General features: G+C 47.3%; 1 protein-coding gene across 3 annotated transcripts in view; it reads left to right on the top strand.

Annotated features, from left to right (window-relative positions):
- The window catches only part of TRIO (trio Rho guanine nucleotide exchange factor), a 225404-nt gene that overhangs the window by 168618 nt on the left and 36034 nt on the right, over positions 1-20752 (top strand). For all 3 annotated transcript variants that reach the window (XM_046000363.1, XM_046000364.1, XM_046000365.1), the window contains 3 exons: positions 15513-15805; positions 17113-17283; positions 19786-19881. In XM_046000363.1, coding sequence (XP_045856319.1) covers positions 15513-15805; positions 17113-17283; positions 19786-19881 — 560 coding nt within the window. The remainder of the gene's footprint in view (positions 1-15512; positions 15806-17112; positions 17284-19785; positions 19882-20752) is intronic.

Below are 20752 nucleotides of genomic sequence, written 5' to 3'. Positions count from 1 at the left end.
GGTTTTATAGAACTATAAATTATCTTTTAAGACGGTTCCAGTGGGAGAGCCCAGTTACACTGATAAGATAGAGGAACTGTTGAATTTATGCTCATTCTGAACTAAGTATACCCTTTTGTAGGACACATGGAATCTATCCCAGTGCTGTACTTATTCTTCTAAGGAAAAGAACAATGAGTGATCCTCCTTAACGTTAAACAGATGGACACACAGAGGGAACTGTGTGCCTTATCGTTCTCCTTGAACTGACTTCAAATGCTGTTTCTTTTTTGAAGAATGTGGATTCTCACCAATGCAGCTTTTGTTTTTATAAATTAAAGGGAAACATTTGAAAGACTTAATGCAGGGAACGTACAGTGTGCACCTGTTCTGAAAGTGTGCACGTGGGCTCGCAGCCCTGCCTGCTGCTCAGTGGGGGTGCCCGTGCACAGGACACCCCGTTTCCTGTGAGGAAAGGAAAACCACCAAAGTGCTTAGCACAGCACTGTATTGTTTGAGCTATGAAAGCCCTTTCACACAAGTTACTGTGCAAACTAAATTCTATCTCAAATCTTTTTTTTTTTTTGCTCTTTAAGTATTTGTAAGTGAGTCAGAGTTTAAGACAGGATATGCACGACAATACGATGGGAATAGTGTAGAAGTCCGGCCACCAGTGTTCCTGTCCTCGCCGACCCCTGCTGGTGTGACCTTGGCTAAATCCTGCGCATCACACTCAACTGTGCTTTCCTCACCTTACACATACATGCACGTGTGCGCACACACACACGCACACACGCACCCCTGCTTGCTGCTGCTATGGTTGTGTTCTCTAAAAACTACATTAAAGGCTCTTTTTTCTTCGTGACATTAAAAGACCTGCAATTTTTTTTTTTAAAGAGTTTATTTATTTATTTGACAGAGAGAGAGAGATCACAAGTAGGCAGAGAGGCAGGCAGAGAGAGGAGGAAGCAGGCTCCCTGCGGAGCAGAGAGCCTGATGCGGGGCTCGATCCCAGGACCCCGAGATCATGACCTGAGCCAAAGGCAGCGGCTTAATCCACTGAGCCACCCAGGCGCCCCAAGACCTGCAATTTTAAAAATAACTTTGTTTTCTCACTTTTCACTGATCAAACACATACTTAATTGTCTCTCGGAGCGTCTGGTGATAGTTTCAGGGAACAAAAATCAAAACAGTGTGAACACACCAGATTTATATGTATTTCCAGCCAGAATGCAAAGAAACAAAAAATTATTTGCCTTACTGAGGGTGAACATGAAATTTTGAAGTATTAACATTTTGCAGTTAATAAGAAAAATAGACTGAGAAATTCCCTCAAAGCCCCAGGTTAGGAGCCTTCAGTTGAAATGACCTTTCCTGGCTCTGGAATTCTTTCTCTTCTCTAGACAAGGAGCAGGGCCCTGTTCTTCAGCTGTGATCTCTCTTTGGTATGTGCTCTTTCTAAGCATATTTCTTCAGCCCAACTTCAGGATGAACACAAATTTATGGGTTTTTTCTTCAGAAGAATTTCCTCCAGGTGCTCAAAGCTGGCCTCGTGGTCAACAAGCAAGTCCATAAACCCAGGGTAGGCTATCTGGGAGTGCAGGGGTAACGAGCCTGGAAATTAGTCTGTGGAGACTCCCCCCATTTCCTCTTCCTGCCTTAGAGGCCGGGCTGGGGGCACCGGGGGAGGAGCCACAGCCCAGATGCTCCCAGTCAGTTCTGACAGCCCTCACATCCAACCATACAAATACGAGCCCAAAACATACAGTTTCTCTGAAACTCTATGCGAATAGGAAAAAAAAAAAAAAAAGACAATTCACAGAAGGGGCAGCAGAGGGAAAGAAAACATTGGCAGGTAACGTTTGGACACAGTTTCATTTTATTCTAGTCTTTTTCTATGTGAAATGTTGCATGTTTTACTCCTACTTTGAAAACTCCACTCTAAGAAACCTCCTCAGTGCTGTCCATTGTCCGTTTTCTCAAATGCATAGCTGAGTAAGGTTTCTCTTGTTACCTCTTGTTAAAATAAAGAACAAGTCACACCGTCCCGAAAACAGACCTACACCTGGCAGCATGATAGGACCAGAGTTGTTCTGTCCAGGGACAGAGTCCAGAACCCGAAGATCACCCCCTCCCTCCTCCATCTCTTGAAGTCGCAGGGGTCTGGTCCGCAGTGGCCCTGTGGCCCAGAAGCACACCAGAGTGAGGGAGTCTTTAATAACGAGGGAATGTGCCTTTTAGGATGTGGAGCTAAATACTGAACATTCTCCCTTTGTCTCTCTGCAGCTAGGAGAAAGCCAGCACACGGCGCCCGCCCGCGCTGGCCCCCACACCCCACGCCGAGGCGGGCTGCTCACTTCCTACCCTTGCTCCCCTCCCGGTCTGTGGCTGTGCCATTCTGTCACACGGGGCGCTAATTAACACCAAGGACAGGATTTCTGCCATTAATTGGCGTTCATAGCAGAGGCGTTCTTTTCATTCCCTTTGTCTCCAAGCCGGCTTTTGTTCCCTCCTGGAATAACTCCAGGCCTCCCTTCTTGCTTCCCTCCTTCTCTCTCCCTGTGGTTGCCCCCTCCCCGCCGGGGGAGGCGTGGGCATCCTAAAGCAGCCCGTTCTGGGCTCCCGGGCTTCTCCTGAGGAGGTTTCGCCTCCGGTGCTGGATCCATGAACAGTTCCAAGTATAGTCGCCCTTGACCCTCTTTTCTTTGTGTTTTTTGACTTCCGTCATTGTTTTGCTACGTGACATCTGCGGACGAGAGTGGGCAGTTTTCAAGAAATTACAGGCTGGTCATGTGAAAACTAAAATTCAGTGCCATTCAGTTCTTGTAAGGCGGTGGTGGCGTGGGGTGTCCTAAAATCAAATTAAAGTTTGGGATTGCAGCCCCAAACCCTTTGTGTGCTTGGTAGTGGATGGGAACCACGGGACTGCTACCCACACACCTTGGGCTTTTGGCCTCTTCCACTGTGGTTAACATTTTTTTTTTTAGAGATTTATTTATTTAACAGACAGAGATTACAAGGAGGCAGAGAGGCAGGCAGACAGAGAGAGGAGGAAGCAGGCTCCCTGCTGAGCAGAGAACCCGATGTGGGGCTCTATCCCAGGACCCTGGGATCATGACCTGAGCTGAAGGCAGAGGCTTTAACCCACTGAGCCACCCAGGCACCCCTGTGGTTAACATTTTAATCCCAGTTTTCAAGTGCTGAGCTTTAAGTTAGAGCAGCATTTTGCCTTTGGTAGACATATTACTAAAATATGATTGTGAAAGAGATTCCTAACTGGTTAGGGCTTTTTGTTTTCTTTATTTTTTTTTGAACCAATTGACCAGGGACCCTAAAATATAATGTACTAGATATTTGCTTTGTGGTTTGTGGGGGGGAAGCCATCCATTTCCTCATTCTCCATGGCTGTAAGTCTTTCCAGACTAATACTCCACGCCCCTAGAGACTGGGGCTTCAGCTAACCTGCTGTGTGGAGGACATGAAGAGTGATCCTGCTTGGCAAGCTCACTGCAGAACATTCCAAGGCTGGGTTTTTTTTTTTTTTCTTCTTAATTCTATGTAAAATTTAGTATACGGTTATGAAATGAGTTATGTGGCTCTATGAAAACGTAAGTCTGCGTGGTTTATAGCATATTTTGGTTGGGTATGTTCTTAGGCAATTCATTTTCTAGAGTGTAGGAAAAAGGCTTTGGAATGTTGGCATTCTGGATCCAGTCTTAATTAAAAATAATAAATTTGTGTATGAATGAGGAGAACTCTGTTAGCACCTGACACAAATCAGTCATGTAGTTTAAACCACTAACTACAGAATGTTCTTTTAAACCATTTTGCATGGGAGTATCTTTGTGTACCTCCCACTTCATTTAGAGACATTTTCAACTTTAAGGAAATCTACAAATTGCCCCCTAAGAAAATCTTTGGTTTCTTCTGTAAGAAGGTAGGCAGATTTATTTCATTTTTTTCCCAACAAGTAATCAGACATTAACCCAAAACACTAACCTTTATCATGAAGAATACAGAACAAGCAAGTTTCCTCCAAATAAGGGCAGGTCTTTTCACTGCTAACACTTTGTGTTTAATATCAGGAACGGTTATGCCCACAGGTTAAACATTCATGTTTTTAGCAGTCTTCGAACCTCTGAAAGGCAGAATCAGATGAAGGGAATGTTATGTGAGCATCACAGAATTGTTTATTTCCCCCCAAATTAACTTTCTATTCCCTTAAATGATGATTATCTATTCAGGGCAATAATAAATGCTGTATTGCCCTGGAAATAGCTTCCCAAATGAAGAAATTAAGAATCAAGAACCCATTATTTTATCACAGAGAAAAACCTCATTATCCCTAAGTCAGCGGTATACTAAATACTAAGTAATCTAGTAAACACACGGTATTTGTGTTTGTAATAATCTTTCTTTGTGTAAGTTGTATTCATCTTAAGTAAGCCTGTGGAAAGAACAGCCATTTGACTTTTGGGGAACACAGAGTTTCTCAGCTTCTGAAAAAGCCAAACAGATAGAGGAGCATTCAGAAGTTTTCCTGCTTCAGAGCTGTCAGCAGACCAGGGCCGAGAGCAGCATGCCCCAGGATGTCGCCGATGGACCCCGTGGTGATGCCGGGTGACTGTGCATGCACGTGCAGGGCCCTCTCCTGCAGACCCTCCACGGGAGCAGCCTGGCCTGGGGCTTTACAGCTTCTCTTCACTCGTGTGGAGAGAGCAGTAGAACCTGGGGAGGGGTCGGAGGCCCCTCTGTGCCCAGGACTTCACATGGAGCGGCATGGTGGGGGCCAGTGTGGACAGTAGGGCCACTCAGTGGCTGGTGAACTTTCTGTGTGAGCGCTGAGGCTACACCACATTTTATTTTGACTTCCCAGCCAGTGTGTGCTGGAGAGCCACGTAGCTCATATATCAGAAGTGTGGGGACAGGCCAGAGGGTGTCAGAAAACTCTGGTAGACATAAATGTCTGCAGCTTGCAGGATTTGTGTCTGTGTTTCTGGTCTTGTTTTTATGCAGTTTTTTTTTTTTTTTTTCCCAAAAAACTGTCTTTCTTCCACCCAGCAAGGATATTTTTACACATCTGCTTTTGTCCTTGTGTAAAAGTCAGGGATGAGCCCAAATCCCCTTTCTGTCATCACTGGCAAGATAGCTCCTTGGGGATTTCTTCTCCCTTTGTGACACCTGGGGCTTTTGGTTGCAGGAAAGCCTGCTGTTCATCTCCCAGAAACATGTATTTCAAGGGCTAACTTGCATAAAAGGCAAAGAAAATGCCCCTGTTATCCGGAGAAAACAGGAATATGGGCTAGAAGCTTTCCTCCAACAAAGCCAGTGTTTGTCCCAGGCAGAGGAGGTTCACACAAAGAAATATGCCCCAACATAAAAGTGGGCTTGAAAACGAAGACAAGAACTCTCTGACACTGTAGTTGGGTTTTCTAACAGCCTGGTTTTCCGTGTGTGGATGTCTGCATCAGGTGAGCCATCGGCCCACACGTGCCCTCTTCCCGCCACCACCCTGGAAGCGGGGGCAGTGCAAGGCACGCCATAGCATTCCACCTTGACCATCACTACGCTGCCCCCTGCCAGGGTCCTGGTCTGAAGTTAGGACAGCTGCCTAGCTCACCTCTTCCTAGAAGCCAGCAGCCTGGGGATGAACTGTCACCAACCACAGATCTGCTTGTCCCTAGAGAATTCCTCATCCAGCCGATGAGCCAGAGCCTTTTTTGTTCAGGGCACGGATAATGCCATTCACAAGGTTTATATTAAATTCCTAACACTGATCCAGACTAATCCAGCCTTTGTGTTCTCCACTATCAAAAATGACTCTCCTGTGATTGCATTTCTGAGGTGTTTTCAAATTTCCCCTTTGGCAGTATGGGATATCCTGTTCATCTGATTAGCCAAGCAAAGGATTATGTCATCTGCTTTCATTTTTACTGAATTTCAGGTTTCCTTATTGGAAATTCAAGTGTTGAAACTCACGTGGAGAAAGATCTTTAAGATGAGGCGCTTTTCCTGACTAGAAGTTCTGACAGGTTAGCATTCCCCTCCCAAGAATGTATTCGAGGGGAAATGATGCTTGCAGTTCTGCCTTTGTTGAAACAGCCACATTTTCCAGTGATTGTGTAGTCTTTTAAGTGTTTTCAGAAAGAGCATTTTGAGATTTCTCTAAGAGTCAAAAGAGCAAAACTTGCACGTGCGACTTCCGTCTGCACGTCTGTCTGGCTAGATAGAGGTTACAAGCCTCTTGTCTCTCCTGTTCCGCGTGCTCTGTGGTGGTGAGAAGCCACTCCCTTTTCATGACGTGACTCCCTAAGCCCAGGACAGGGACATTGCGTTTTCTGTCCCCACTATCCATCGCTTTCAACCTCCACCAAGAGAAGGGTTGGAGAGATTCTCTTCTAGTCCAGTTGTTTCTAGTTGGGTCGGCCATGTGTGAACTGATGCCAGTGATTACATTGTGTCCTTCCATTCAGGGGTCCCCTGAGGTGGGCTGCTAGTGAATACTAGTGTGAATTCGTGGACAGGGGCTGCACAGGGAACAGCGAATGTGCTGGTCATGGATGTGCATTTTCTCAGGCAGGAAAGACCATGTGTTCTTCATTACAGTGCTATGCCGGACCTCTGGGTGAATCTAGGGATTATTAAAAAAAAAAACAAAAAAACAACTCGGGAATTTAATCTTTCTCTTCATGTTTTCTGTGTTTACCTCATCTTTGAAAACAAATACAGAGCCCACAGTGTTGCATTAAGGACTCCCCTTGCAAATTTGCTTCTAATGTTCTTGCCACTTTTTTCACTCATCATCATTCTGCAAACTCTCATGCCGCTCAGTACCTCTACACAGCTTCTAACTTTTTAAAACGATTATTTCCTGTGTTAACGTGAATTTGTGGACAGTTTCAGACCAGAGTGAAGCCCGGGAAACGCAGGACACCGGACCATGGTGGGTGGGAGGCAACCGGCTAAGGGGGCGCGCCTGGGGTGTGTCTTTGCCCCTGAGGCGACGTCACTACTGCTGATTCACACAGGAGATGAGTGGAACACAGTTAAGAGTGAGGTAACTAGAATGAAGAAGAAGTCAATCAAGAGAAATTTTCAGATACTTACAAATAGACTTAAGTTTGGAAGTACAAATATACTTGCTCCAGTATGCGGAACCACAAGAAGTATAACCATATCCTGGGGCCGGTCAGTTTCCCCTTCGTTACATGAAGTTCCCCCCAATAACACCCCAGCCTCGTCTCCCTCATCTTTGTCGTAAATGAACACACTTTGCCTGTGGAGGTCATTGTAGTTGCTGTGTGACACAAAGAGAAGATGTGATCCCTAGAAACGTGTCTCGGGGCGTAATTTACTGATTAGCTCACTTTTTATGATCTTCAAGAGGATTTCTAGTGCATTACGACCTTTTTATCCCCCCATTCCAAAAAGCTATTACCTTGATTCCAAAAAGCAGGGAATTAAAAGCCAGTTTGATAAGTACAGAGATGACATCGTTTATTGTGAAAATTTTGCTCTGGAATATTTGAACCACCCAGTCAGCAGCCATAAGCAAGCAACTTTTTCTTTGCTCCTTGATCAAGTAAATTTTTTTTTTAAAGATTTTATTTATTTATTTGACAGAGAGAGAGATCACAAGTAGGCAGAGAGGCAGACAGAGAGAGAGGAGGAAGCAGGCTCCCTGCAGAGCAGAGAGCCCGATGCGGGGCTCCATCCCAGGACCCTGAGATCATGACCTGAGCCGAAGGCAGCGGCTTAATCCACTGAGCCACCCAGGCACCCCGATCAAGTAAATTTTAGATCTGATTTTCTATACATTGTGACCTTCCTGGCATGGTACAAGAATTTCCTAATTTAAACTGTGATTTGCTGCATTGAATTCTTGACAAGAGGTTTGAGAACCTGCCGAAGACCAGGTGCACCCGATTAAACGCTGCCCAGTCTGGTCAGAAACAGTCTGAGGGAATTATCTTCAGATATGAGGCGCAGCTGCCCCGAAGTGTCCTTGACTTATCTTCCCTTAGCACATAATCTGTCTCTAGCAATAGCTACTAAATAAACATAGCTTCACGTCCTTATCGCTAGAATCCAAAGTGAGCAGTTTGCCCTGGGAGGGCGCTGAGCTTCGAGCTGAGCTGAGCCTGGTTAGAGGACGGATAAGACCTCACACGGCCTTGTCCATTGGACAGGGATTTTCGAGCACGTACGGTGGACCGAAAGATGGGAATATCTTCCTTCGAAACGAGCTGCAGTCGTTCTGGGACCCTCGGTGCAGGAGAATTTGAAATGTGAGCTAGCTGGCTATGGGAGAGTCTGCCGGGATCGAGGGTACACAGCTGTGTGGGGGTCATGCGTCATTAGACGTGACGCGGCTGTCAGCGCCAGTCCCGTGTGCGCGCGTTTGGAGGATGCTGTGTGGGGTAAGGGGCGCGTGTCTCTGCATATGGGCTGCGTGCGATGAGGGGGTGCGGCACCGGCCATCTGGAGACGTGAAGCCTTCGCTGTCCCAGCTGTCCCTTCCTCCCGTGCCTGGCCCTGGGGTACCTCCCTTCCCCCCACTTGCCTCTTTCTGCAAGTTCCATTCGTGTGCACAGGTGGGAGTCCTGCCTCCTGTGTGTGTCAGACTGTGATTTTACAAAGACCGTGTTTGTTCCTGTCCTCCTAGCAGCCTGGGGAGGACTCACTGTCACTCCACCATCAGAAAACTGAAGGACTTGAGCGGTACCCAGCCTAGGACCTGACGGGACAGGGCTAGGCCCCGGCCCTGTGGCATTTGAATGAATATGCATCCAGAGAGGGCTTGTTTGAGCATAAAGCAGGCTTAAACTCTGCAGAGACGGGGGGGGGAACAGACAGCACACCTCTGCCTTCTTGGAGCCAGGCGCCGTGGGGACAGAGAAGGAAGAAAGGCAGCAGGAGTGCCGCAAGGGGATGCCAAGGTGTCGGTGGAACGTTTTCCACTCCAGGGGCTGAAGTTCCTCGTTCTGTACACGGGCGCGCTCAGCACTGTGGGATTATAAACATCCTGAGACGTCCTGCCGTTGTCGAGCAGGGAGACGGCCGGAATGAAATGTGAAACTCCTTACTCTGCAGCGAGCAGGATATGGTCTTTTCTCCTTTTTCCCTTACATTAAAAAAAGTGCTTTATTAATCACAGATGTCCCAGATTTAGTGCCTGGGACGAGAAGGCGATTCATCTTCCCCCGGTCTCGGTGTTCTGTGCACTCACAACTCTTTCCTGCAAGGGGCCGGGGGTCAGCACTCCTGCCTTCCCTCCTTTCTTGAGCTTCCCTTTTTTTAAGAAGAAATCTAGTGTGCGCTCTGTGTGAACTCTGACCTTAGCAAAGAAGCCACCTATGTGGGCTTGGTTTCCCCCTCAAAATAAGGGGATAAACCTGAATTGATTTCCTCTCTTAGGCTTCAGGCAGGCCACAAATGGTTTTCTTGTGTACACACTCAAGGGCCTTTTTTAAAAGACTGCGATGGGCTGATAGCCTCTCCTTACGCTGCTTTTTCTTCTTCATACAGGACAAGTTTTTAAAAACAAATGGGAAAAAAATGAAGTAACCCACCCGACCTCCTTCATAAATCCTTCGTCTCAAAATGATTTTGAGGATGTCCTGGTCACCAACATGAAGCTTTGATTACCAAGATGATTACCCCGAGTCCCCGTTTTCTGGGTGCTCACAGGGCCATAAATACAGTGTGGCAGGAAGTTGTGTAGTACTGAGGAGTCTTGGAGAAAGTCACCTCTAGCATTCTACCTTTGTAAACAGCACTTTACAGTTTGTAAAGCTCATTCACCCATTATTTCATACGATCCAATGATAGCCCTGTGAGGTGAGGAAATCCAGAGGCTAGAATGTTGGCCTGGGGTCATGGCTGTTGAGTGGGAGAGCCAGACTCGGGCTGAGACCCTTTGACGAGTCTAGAATTCCTTCTGTCACACATAATTGATCCTCCCTCTGGCCTTTGAATTGGTGGAGTTTCCCTAAAGAGGAACGACATCCCCAAACCAGACACGATGTGACTGGAGCCATTCTGGGGGATGGGAAGGCTGGGGATGGGGTGAGAAAGCAGCGGTACTGAGCGTTGGGGCTTTTTCTATTCTATTTCTATCTTTTTCTATTCCAAGAAGTTAGGAGTTGAGGGGAAGGCAAGAGACAACAGTGAAGGTGGAAACAGGAACAGACACGGTTTCTCTGAGGGACAAATGAGTTTCCATCCTATTTCTCAGCCCGCTTCATTCCCGAGCCCGCTTTCGGTGCCCTGGCCCCCACCAGAACAGCACCCTCTCTACCTTGTGAGGGAGCATCACATAGGGCAGGTCATTACGAGAATAGCCTCAGTCCACTCTGAATTAACGGTCTTGTGAGTAAGTGATTTATAGACTCATGAACTTGGCCAAAACTAGATGTTACTTGGAGCTCCCCTTACAACTGAGGAGGATATATGCCACCAAGGCAGGACATGACCATTCACTGCGGTCGGCTTACGATATCAGGCAATAATGCTTAGTCGGGGAGCTAGCCCGTAGCCGGTAGTCGCCTTGCTCACTCAACCATTCATCATTTATTCAGCGTATACTTACTTATTCATCGCCAAGGATGTGCCAGACATCCTGCCAGCAGCTGGGCACATAGTTGTAAACAGACCAGACCCAGCGCCCACCCACATGAAGCATGGAGTCTAAGGTCACAGTTGGCTTCCTGTCTTGACAGGTACCCAGCTGGGAAAGTACTGGCACAAGATGGTTATACAGAGCTGGGGCCGTAGGGCCTCCACCTGCGGATGACTCGTGTTACTGACTTGAGCCATCCTCGCTCTAATCCAAAGCACGAAGGTGAACTTTTGGAGCAAGGGGGCCTGCCCATGCAGTGTTTATACCTGGGCAGGACACTTCCGACTCCGCATATCACAGACACCAGGAACTCTCCTGGGAGAGTCCCCTATGTGCAGACCGGTAATTTAAGGTCTTCCCAAGGAGACCTTCTAAGTTCTGTGTTTGTTCTGGGACTTATGCTTACCTCGTGCCCAATAGCATTAGAGACCTTAGTTCTACTAGGTATCATTAGGACATGTTTAATTTCAGATTTGCAGCAGAGCAGTTGGTCTAGTGGTTAAAGTCTCTTCTTCACTTAACTTAAAAAAAAAAATAGGCTCTTTGTTTCATTCTATTAATGAGTATACTAAGTTTAAATAATTTTTAAATTTCTAAATTTCTGATTTATGCATTATGTTGCAATCTAGTGAAGACCATAGAATGGGCTGTTAGCATCCATTGATTTGGGCAAAGAAGTTTGTGTATTATAAAACAACAACAATTTATTGTTTTTCTCAAAGAGCATCAAACCGGTGAAGAATTGAGCATTAATTACTATTAAAGATGAAGTGGACAGAGAAGGAATTCATCTATTTTGCTTTTGGTTTTGATCATTTTTTTTATTGCTAATCACCAGAATTATGACTAACATGTCAGACCTGTACTAGACAAAGTACCTGCTAATCCTAGAGACAGATGAAGAAAATTTCCCTCTACCTTAACACACTTCTGAAATGACATCGTTTTCTGAAGTAAAATGTAAAACTCAACGACATTGTGTAGGGGAGGCAGACTGGCCCAGTCAGTAGGGTGTGTGACTCTTGACCTCTGGGTCATGAATTCAAGCCCCTCGTGGGTACTCAGATTACTTAAAAACAACAGCAACTAAAACAATGCACTTAAAATTCAATACAATTTTCTTCTTAGTTTGTAATTGCTGCTAGATTTTTCTAAGGCCTAAACATTCCAGTAAAGTGAAACAGTGTCATTAAGTGGTTTGATAAACAGCACCTCAGGAAGAGAACTACTCTCCCCTTCAGAACTGCATTCATCACAGGTGAGCTCTGGCCTTGGGCAGCTCTCCCTCTTTCCTGGGTCTGGGAGGAAACGTCTAGGCCACGGCCATGTTTATCTTCCCTGACCTGCCAGATGAAGAGGAACTCTGTTTTGAACCTACTTCTCAAAGTGCAAAGAACCAAACCCAGTGCACCTGAGCCCACAGAGAGAAGCTAGGAAATGCTATCTCACGTTGTTCTTTCTGAGCCGTTCTTACAACCGTCAGCTCCTCTCCAAGCAAGGCTAGAATACCCTGGGAGCCATCCTTTTTAGGCCAGCCGGGTTGCACAAAGTGTTACTGATGCCTCCTGAGGCCCGCTGGGTCTGGTGACCGGAGGAGAAGTCCTTATGCTTGAGGGGACTGTCCTGTATTCCCACCCACCATGCTCTTGTCCACTTCCTGGTGGCCCTGTGGCTTTGGTGGACAGAGCCTGTCAGAATTCCAGTGGGCTTCCCCTCCTAGGATTCGCATGGTGTGCTCACTGCTCCCATGCCACGTTCCCTCCAGTTCTCACTTCTGGGCACGGAACGCAGGTGAGGTTCTTTCGTGGGCTCAGGTCATGCTCCCTGTTACTCGTCATGTGGGAGGATTCTGCTTAGGAACGTGAAGACCTGACATTGATTCGGTCGTATTGCAGTAAGTGGGCCTCAATCTCTTGAGACCCCCTTGGCTCACCCAAGGCGCAGCTTGTCAGGTTGGCCAGCCCAGGATGTGTCCAGCTGTGCGCCACCTCCACAGCCCTTTGTTCGGTGCCATTAGCCAGCGGGACGAATGTCCATCAAAGACATGATTGTCCTTCAAATCTGGGTGATGATTCAGCTTCCTTTACATCTTGAGGCTGGGATTTCTGATGTTTCTGTTTGATATGTAGTAGGTGCCTACTGAATGCCAGGCACCGTGGCAGGCCCAGGGAATACCTCACATAATAGCCGATGAGGCCCCTGCCTTGGTGGAACTGACGTCCTCGTGATCTGCCTACGTGAGTTTTTCAAGCCCAGCTCATTCAAAGGCCAGCTTCCGTGCTCCCTCTTCATGAAACTTTCCGTGATCCTTCCACTCGATTCCCCTTCTTCTCAACCTCCCACAGGATTTGTACTCGCTTACATGGTGTGTCATATTCTGGCCTAATACTTATGTGGTCCTAGAAGGCACTACATGGTGGATCCCATGGGTGAAGGAAGGTTTTATTCCTCTGTGTTCAGTGGCAGGTAAGGGCTTGGCTCTAGGTCCCAGCACAGTAAATGACTGAGAAACGTGGCCTGCTGTGGCTAGCACAGATTCTTGCTGATAGCTGGAACTTACAACACTTCAGTTAGTTATCATTTGGTACGTAGATTACCCAGACCTTCCCCTTCTTTTTGTCTTTCTTGTCCCTCCACAGGAGTTCCTGAGGCACTGTTTCCCTGTTTGCCCTTCATCCTAAATCCGCACCTGAGGAGGTTTCTAGGAAGTCCTCACAGTGTGCGTGTTGCCACCTTAATGGTTTCATGCTCTCCTTCCTCTCCAGATGGTACCTGAGGAAAAGGGGAGTGACGTGGAAGGCTGGCAGGGACTCTCATTTTAAAATAAAGTTAAGGAAATGAAGGGGTATATATACACACATTCATATGTGTATATATGCACACAGATGAAAAAAAAAGGTTAAGTCTTTAACAAAATGCTACATCTGTATTGACTGGTCTTGAAATCAAAGTCTGGTTCCGAGAAAATGTAGATTTTTAAGAATGAGTGATCCTGCTTGAAATGTGTCATCTGTTTTATGAAAGATTAGACCCTCTACCCGTGCAAGGCTTCGCCCAGGGCAGGCATGGGACAGCAGAGAGACCTGGATCTGTCGTCTCGGTCTGGCATCTGGAGCATAAGTGGGAAACTGCTGTTGACTGTCCTGCACATAATCACAGGATCGGGGAGATTAGCACTCCTGCTTTGTAACCACAGCCCACGATGGTCTCCGTGCCACAGAGGTGGATAAAGGGAACACAGGGGTCTGTAGGATAGGATTTTTTTTTAATTTTTATTTGTTTATTTTCAGCATAACAGTGTTCATTGTTTTTGCACCACACCCAGTGCTCCATGCAGTACCGGCCCTCCCTATTACCCACCACCTGGTTCCTCAACCTCCCACCCCACCTCCCCCACCCCCGACCCTTCAAAACCCTCTGGTTGTGGGAGAAGATATTTGCAAATGACAGTACAGACAAAAGGTTGGTATCCAGGATCTATAAAGAACTCCTCAAACTCAACACACACAAAACAGATAATCATATCAAAAAATGGGCAGAAGATATGAACAGACACTTCTCCAACGAAGACATACAAAATGGCTATCAGACACATGAAAAAATGTTCATCATCACTAGCCATCAGGGAGATTCAAATTAAAACAACATTGAGATACCACCTGACACCAGTTAGAATGGCCAAAATTAGCAAGACAGGAAACAACGTGTGTTGGAGAGGATGTGGAGAAAGGGGAACCCTCTTACACTGTAGGATAGGATCTTAAAGATTAATTTTAATATATTTTTAAGGCTTCAAAAGATTTAAGAAAATAACAAGCATAGTGATGATCTTTTCATTCCATTTCTTGAAGTGTAAAGTGTTTTATTCCATTCCACTGTAGTGACACCCTAGAGTGAAGTGCTCAGGAGAGGACCAGGCAGTGTCCAAGGTCACCAGTTTTCTATTTGTAAAATAAAGCCTCATAACTACATGGAATTTGTGAGCCCCACAGTTTCCTAAGCTTTTCTCTCTTTTTTTTCTTTCTCCTAAAGAATCATCACTTCAAGGTTGACTAGATTTTGAGATCCAGTAAAAAGATTCATTTGGATATATTTTCCATAAAGCATTTTGGTTATTTGAGGAAGCCTTCCCCTCACATTTCTTTTAAAAATGTATTATTGTTTTTGTTAATTGCTGCTGGTATTTACCTCGATGCAAAGTCACTGAAAGGCTGAGAGCAAAGAGACACCCGCCACCCCCAACCCCACCCCCGCCACCAGCGTATTTCCAGAGTCTGGCCACAGGCTGGGTCTCCCCCAAGCAGCCAGGCTTTATCCCTTCCACAGCCGCTGACTTTGCTGTGACGCAGCTTTCCAGATGGGCGTCATTTGTCCCAAAGTCTAACCAGGTCAAATCCATACTGATTTGGGTGCATGCGCACACACGTTGACTTACGGAGTTGTTCTTGTGTTCAGTCAAACTATACATTCATCTGTCACAATTTGTTTTTAATTTCCTTTAAAGTCCTCTTTCGTAGCTTTTGTTTATCAAGGAAGTGGATGAAAATAATTTTAAAATTCTTCTGACCCCTGCGATGTCTTAAGTGATGACATTTTCAGTCTGTGACAGTGACACTGGTCTTCAGCATTGGTAACTTGGGGTGTGGGGAGGGAATGGCCCATCTTGAGAAGAGCGTCACCGGGAGCGACTCAGGTTTGGGACACTTTGAAAGCTGTGTGCGTGTGAGCGGGGAAGTGGGCGGACACAGCGGAGGCGCCCGCGTGCGCTCCTCGCGCCTGCGCTCCACGTGCGGGGCTCCCCGCGCCGGGCTCCGCTGCGTCGGCGGGTCGGCAAGATGGCGCCCTCGGGACGGCGGGAGGATTTCTTTGCAGGCGGTTCTGTCAAACGTGCCATGTCTCTCTTGTCCTTCAGACTCGCTGTCCGTCTCCAGTAACGATGCCAGCCCACCGGCGTCCGTGGCTTCTCTCCAGCCCCACATGATGGGGGCCCAGAGCTCCCCAGGCCCCAAGCGGCCGGGAAACACGCTGCGCAAGTGGCTGACGAGCCCCGTGCGGCGGCTGAGCAGCGGCAAGGCCGACGGGCACGTGAAGAAGCTGGCGCACAAGCACAAGAAGAGCAGGGAGGTCCGCAAGAGCGCCGACGCCGGCTCGCAGAAGGACTCGGACGATAGCGCGGCCACCCCGCAGGACGAGACCGTGGAAGAGGTCAGAGCCCTGCCGGCCTTGAGCCCGCTCACCGGGCAGGGCCACCCACCGGGGTTGCTCCTGAAGTCGTAGGAAGGGTTGCGTCTCCCTGGGCCCCTGGGACTGGTGGTGGCTTCCGAGAAAGAGCTCAGAGGACAGTGAGCCTCTCCCCCACCCCGCCCAGGTATGGGCACCCCCAGGCCTGCTCCAGGAGGAGGGGGACACTGCTGCCATGGTCGTCCTGTCCGCGCACCACAGACAAGCTAGGAGGCACCCTTGGGTGCTGCAGAAGGTCTAAGCAGCCCCCAAACCCCAGGGGCAGCACTGTGTGGGGAAGCACCCACTTCAGACATGGAGGGCCAGGGGGAGTGTGTGTGCCTCCCTCCTCCCCCACAGTCATACTTAACATCTGTCCTCACTAGAAAACACCCAGTGAACTTAGTTCACTAACCAGTAAACACTGGGTTATTTCCATGTCATTACAGATGAATGTCTGTCGGTCAGCCAGGAATTTTTTAAATTTCCTTTTTGTTTGGGGTGGGGAGCTTTGAACATACTGAGGGAACAGAATCCCTTCATGATCCCCAGGCTGGTTCTGTGTGGCTGGCGGTGTCAGTGAGGGACCCTTAGAGTTTTAAACTGAGATCACCCCCAGCCCCGCCTGCCCAGCTCCCTCAAAAAGAAAAAAACAGAGTGCAAAGATATGTGTCCTTTAATTATTTTTGGAGACATGCGTTTTCTGCTGCTTTTTTCCTGGGCCTATTTTGTCCTGGGTTTTCACTAGAGTATATGGTTTATTATGTTCTCATCTGTCTGTTTTCTACATCTGTGTCCTCTTAGTAGAAATAAAACAGAGAATTTTTCTAAAATGAAAGCAGAGGAAAATTGAGGTGAGACTAAATTCAGATTCTCCCAATGCATTTAGTTATATTATTCCTTATGCCATTTTAATTTCAGTGAATTTTATTCTAGCAAGTTACCAAAAATGAAAGTAGACCAAAGAAACTGAATTGACATGAAAGTTACTAATGGTTCAGAGTTTTAAACTGATCTGGGGTGGGGGCTTGGGGGTTGAAGATGAGAGGTGTTCAAAGCCTAATGGGTAATGTTGGCAGGCCCCGTCAGAAGACGCATGCGGTGGCCCTTCCATTGTCCAAGTCGGCAGGCGAGGTAGCTGTATCAGGGTGGAAAGAGTTTGCATTTGATTTGGCATCTCCGTTCCTGTCCCGGCTATACTTTCCCAGTTAACGCCTTTAGGGTTCATTTCTGTGAGCTGACCTTTACAGTTGGGCCTAGAATATAATGAGCAAACGTTGGTTTGATTTCAGAGAGGCCGGAATGAGGGCCTGAGCAGTGGCACGCTCTCAAAGTCTTCATCGTCCGGCATGCAGAGCTGCGGAGAAGAAGAAGGGGAGGAGGGGGCCGATGCCGTGCCTCTCCCACCGCCCATGGCCATCCAGCAGCATAGCCTACTCCAGCCGGATTCGCAGGACGACAAGGTGAGGGGCCCATGTCACTGCACCCAAGCCTCGTTGCTGCAGCTGGCAGCTCTGGCTGTGAACAAGCACCTGGAAAACGTGCTATACCCATTTTCTCCCCAAAAGTATGAAGAGCAAAGTCGATTTAGACCAGGCAGTAGGCCGACATATGTAGTTTCTCACACAGGTACTTGAAAGCATTTTTAATAATGCTTTAGTACCTGTTACTTTGAAAGTAACTGTATTTTCCATGTACTGCGCCACCCGGGGTCCCTGAGAGAGAAGTCCGAGAAGTCATTCGCAGTCTTGGTGATTGCATCCCTACGTGAACGTTAGGCCATTCTGCTCTCCCTTGAGGGTGTTTTTGCACACGGGCGTTGTTTTTGGATGGGATAGTACTGCTGTCTAGACCCTCTGTCCAGCATGCCTGATGTTAGCGTTTTGGATCAGCTGGTATGTGGGGATAGGTGTCCAGGTGTAGGGATCAGTTCAAAACCGTAAGTCTCCTCTTTGGGTGCATGTGGAGGCTTCAAACCAGGCTTGGATTTTTGTTTGTTTAGTTCTTACCTGATCTAAAACTTTTCTGCACATCCCCGTTGCAGAGTGCTAAACTGTCCAAAAGAAACCTGGTAACTGGCTTGCACATTCTTTTGCATTCTGGCCCAGGTGTTGAAAACCATGCTATGAAGTCATCACTAGAGGGGTGCCTTGGGTTGGGGGGGGGCAGTAACTAAGCTTTCTGAATAAAACAGTGTTTTCATCATTTTTGCCCATTCTTCCTCTTTTTCCTTCCCAACTCCCTCCTCAGTGCTAACACGGTCACTTGCTGGATTACCCGTGTTTTATGACTCTGCCCCGGCCCAGTGATAGCCAGCTGCGAGGCTGAGGCAAACCATGCCTTGGTCTTAACGTGGGTGGCCACCCCCAGCTCCTGGGAACCTGCCTCCTCCCCCGTGCTGGCACTGGGTGCACAGTCAGAGCATCCCGGGGCTTGGCTGCAGGACGTGGCTTGGGTTGGAGACTGGAGTTTGGGGACATGTGAGGCGCAGGCCAGCTGCTCTGGGAGCTGAGGTGAGGTGACAGAGGGCCTCACCCCCTGCACAGAGCAGACTTGCCAGGAAAGGGGAATGTGTCATTTCTCAGCCAATTCCTAAACTGTTTTGTGGCATCCCAAGCTGTACCTTCCTTGAAAGCGGGAAACTGAAATTTTCATAAATCTGGATGGTTAGCTGAAGTGAGATGTAGGGCCTGGTTGACTTATTCCCCCAGAAGAGTGTTTTTCTCCATTTCAGGACTGTATTACACTGTATACTTCAGTGCGTTGAAATCATTTATTGCTTATCGTGTTACCTCTTTGGGTATTATCAGTAGCAGTTCTTCATTTATAAAAATCTGTAGTGATATTCCCAGAGAGTTTATTATCTTGTGACTAATATTTTGTTTTGTTCTGTTTTCTCTTTTTGTAAACTTTCACTGCAGCATTACGTTGATTTGTGTTCTGTGTCTGTTTTGGCTCAGTTTCCTTACCTCTCCATTTGAATTTTTTTCTTGTTTTCTTCACCCCATACTCCAGATTTCATTAGACCAAACCAACATTTGTTTTGCAAATCACGTATTTGGATCCACACATGTAAAAGCCTCGTTGTGAATGTATAAATCCGTATCTGTCTCCTGTGAGAAATGCATCGTTAGGACAGCTAGCCGTGTGTCGCATGCATCTCTGCTGTCCTTAATATGAAGCAAAGTTCATATTATGCCCCTCTTCTAGTTTCCAGTTAATCGATGGCACAAGTAATCTGCAAACACACTGTGTTTGCTAATTACTGAAACTTGAACTCAGCAGCCCCTCCCTCAAATTCCTTACCTGTCAACCCCTGTACACCTTGATTCTAGCCGTAAATGGCATCTCATAGCTTGTGAGGCCACAGATCTTCTGTACTCTGCACTAATCATTGGGGAAATGGATGGCACAGAAAATGGTGAGCTTGTCCCCCCTCTTCCCTGTCTGGTCAGTGCACCCCCGGTTCCTTTCCTTTTCTTTCTTGTTTCTTTCTGTTGACCCCATAAACACAGGAGAGCCATTTTTACTATCCTGTTTGGTTTCCTGATTATTTAAGGATCACTCATTAGACCCCCAGCCTTTCATTCTTACATTGATCAGATTCTGTATTTTTCCCTGCTTAGCCACTCGCCTAGCTGGCAGTTACAGAAATTCCAGTTAGCAACCTCCCACACCCAGTCACCTCTTTGAAAAGCATTCTGATGTTACATGACCGAGGATGAAAAACAGACTTTGTCTGCTTTCCACATGTATCCCAGACAGGTTTTATTTAGTATTTTGTGTCAGAATATTGTAAATTTAAAAGGATGACTTTAAATAAATGCAAACAAAGACAAACTTGTGGTCTTTTTGTCTGAAATTACTTTGAAAAAGAGATTGAGCTTGCAGGAGAATTTGCTGTCCGTCCAGCTACTAACATGAGGCATCCCCCCCCCTTGTCTTTCTCTTCACTTCTTCCGTAGGCCTCTTCTCGGTTATTAGTCCGCCCCACCAGCTCTGAAACTCCGAGTGCAGCCGAGCTCGTGAGTGCAATCGAAGAACTCGTGAAAAGCAAGATGGTAAGGCTTCCCAGAGACTGTCTGAGGTTTGGAAGTTGCCGTAGAGGCTGCTTACAGATGGATGTGCCCCCGTTCGCGTCATGCTCCGATCTGCATAGTGTGCCTGCATGGGTTACCGGGGGTGGGAGACCCAGCATCACCCTCAGGTTCAAGAATTTGCGCGAAGGACTCATAGAACTCAGAAGAGGTGTGATAGCCTGAGTTGTGGTTTCTATTGTGAAAGGACAGATTAAAATCAGCCAGGGAAGAGGTGCATGGAGCAGGGTGCAGGAAGGCTCCAGGGTCAAGCATCCAGTTGTGGAAAGCACAGACTTCTCCTGACAACGATGTGTGACTTCGTTTTACATCACATATGTAGAGTCTGCCCAGCAGGGGACACTAACTGAGCCTTGGTGTTCAGCATTTTTATTTGAGCTCAGTTACATACGCAAGATTGACTGCTGGCATGGCTCCCCTTTGTCTGTTACCCCTCCAGAAATCCAGATACCACGTGGCTCAGAGCGCCCACCAAAAGTGGCACTGTTGACATGGACTGTCTGTTGTGGCCCAAGGCCCCTAGGTAATAGACAGGCCCATCAGGCAGGACATCCCAGGGGTTAGAGGCACCTTCCGGGAGCCAGGATGAATCCGTTCTTGCACCTACATTGACTGCAGAGCGGACAGCATTTTAGCAGGTGTGGTCAATTCCACTCAGGTCCGCAGGTATGCCCATGGTCAATGGCAGGCGCACATAGTTGCCTGGGTTGATAGTTCCTTTCACTGTCTCTGAGATCTTTCATTTGGATTTACAATGTATTACTTAACATCTTTGAAGTCACCCCTCTGAAAATAAAAGCCCTCAGCCTCTCCCAGCAGTCCATCTTCCAGAGGT

The sequence above is a fragment of the Meles meles genome, chromosome 3, assembly GCF_922984935.1.
Source record: "Meles meles chromosome 3, mMelMel3.1 paternal haplotype, whole genome shotgun sequence".
NCBI classification, from domain to species: domain Eukaryota; kingdom Metazoa; phylum Chordata; class Mammalia; order Carnivora; family Mustelidae; genus Meles; species Meles meles.
This window is presented reverse-complemented; position numbering and strand designations above follow the sequence as displayed.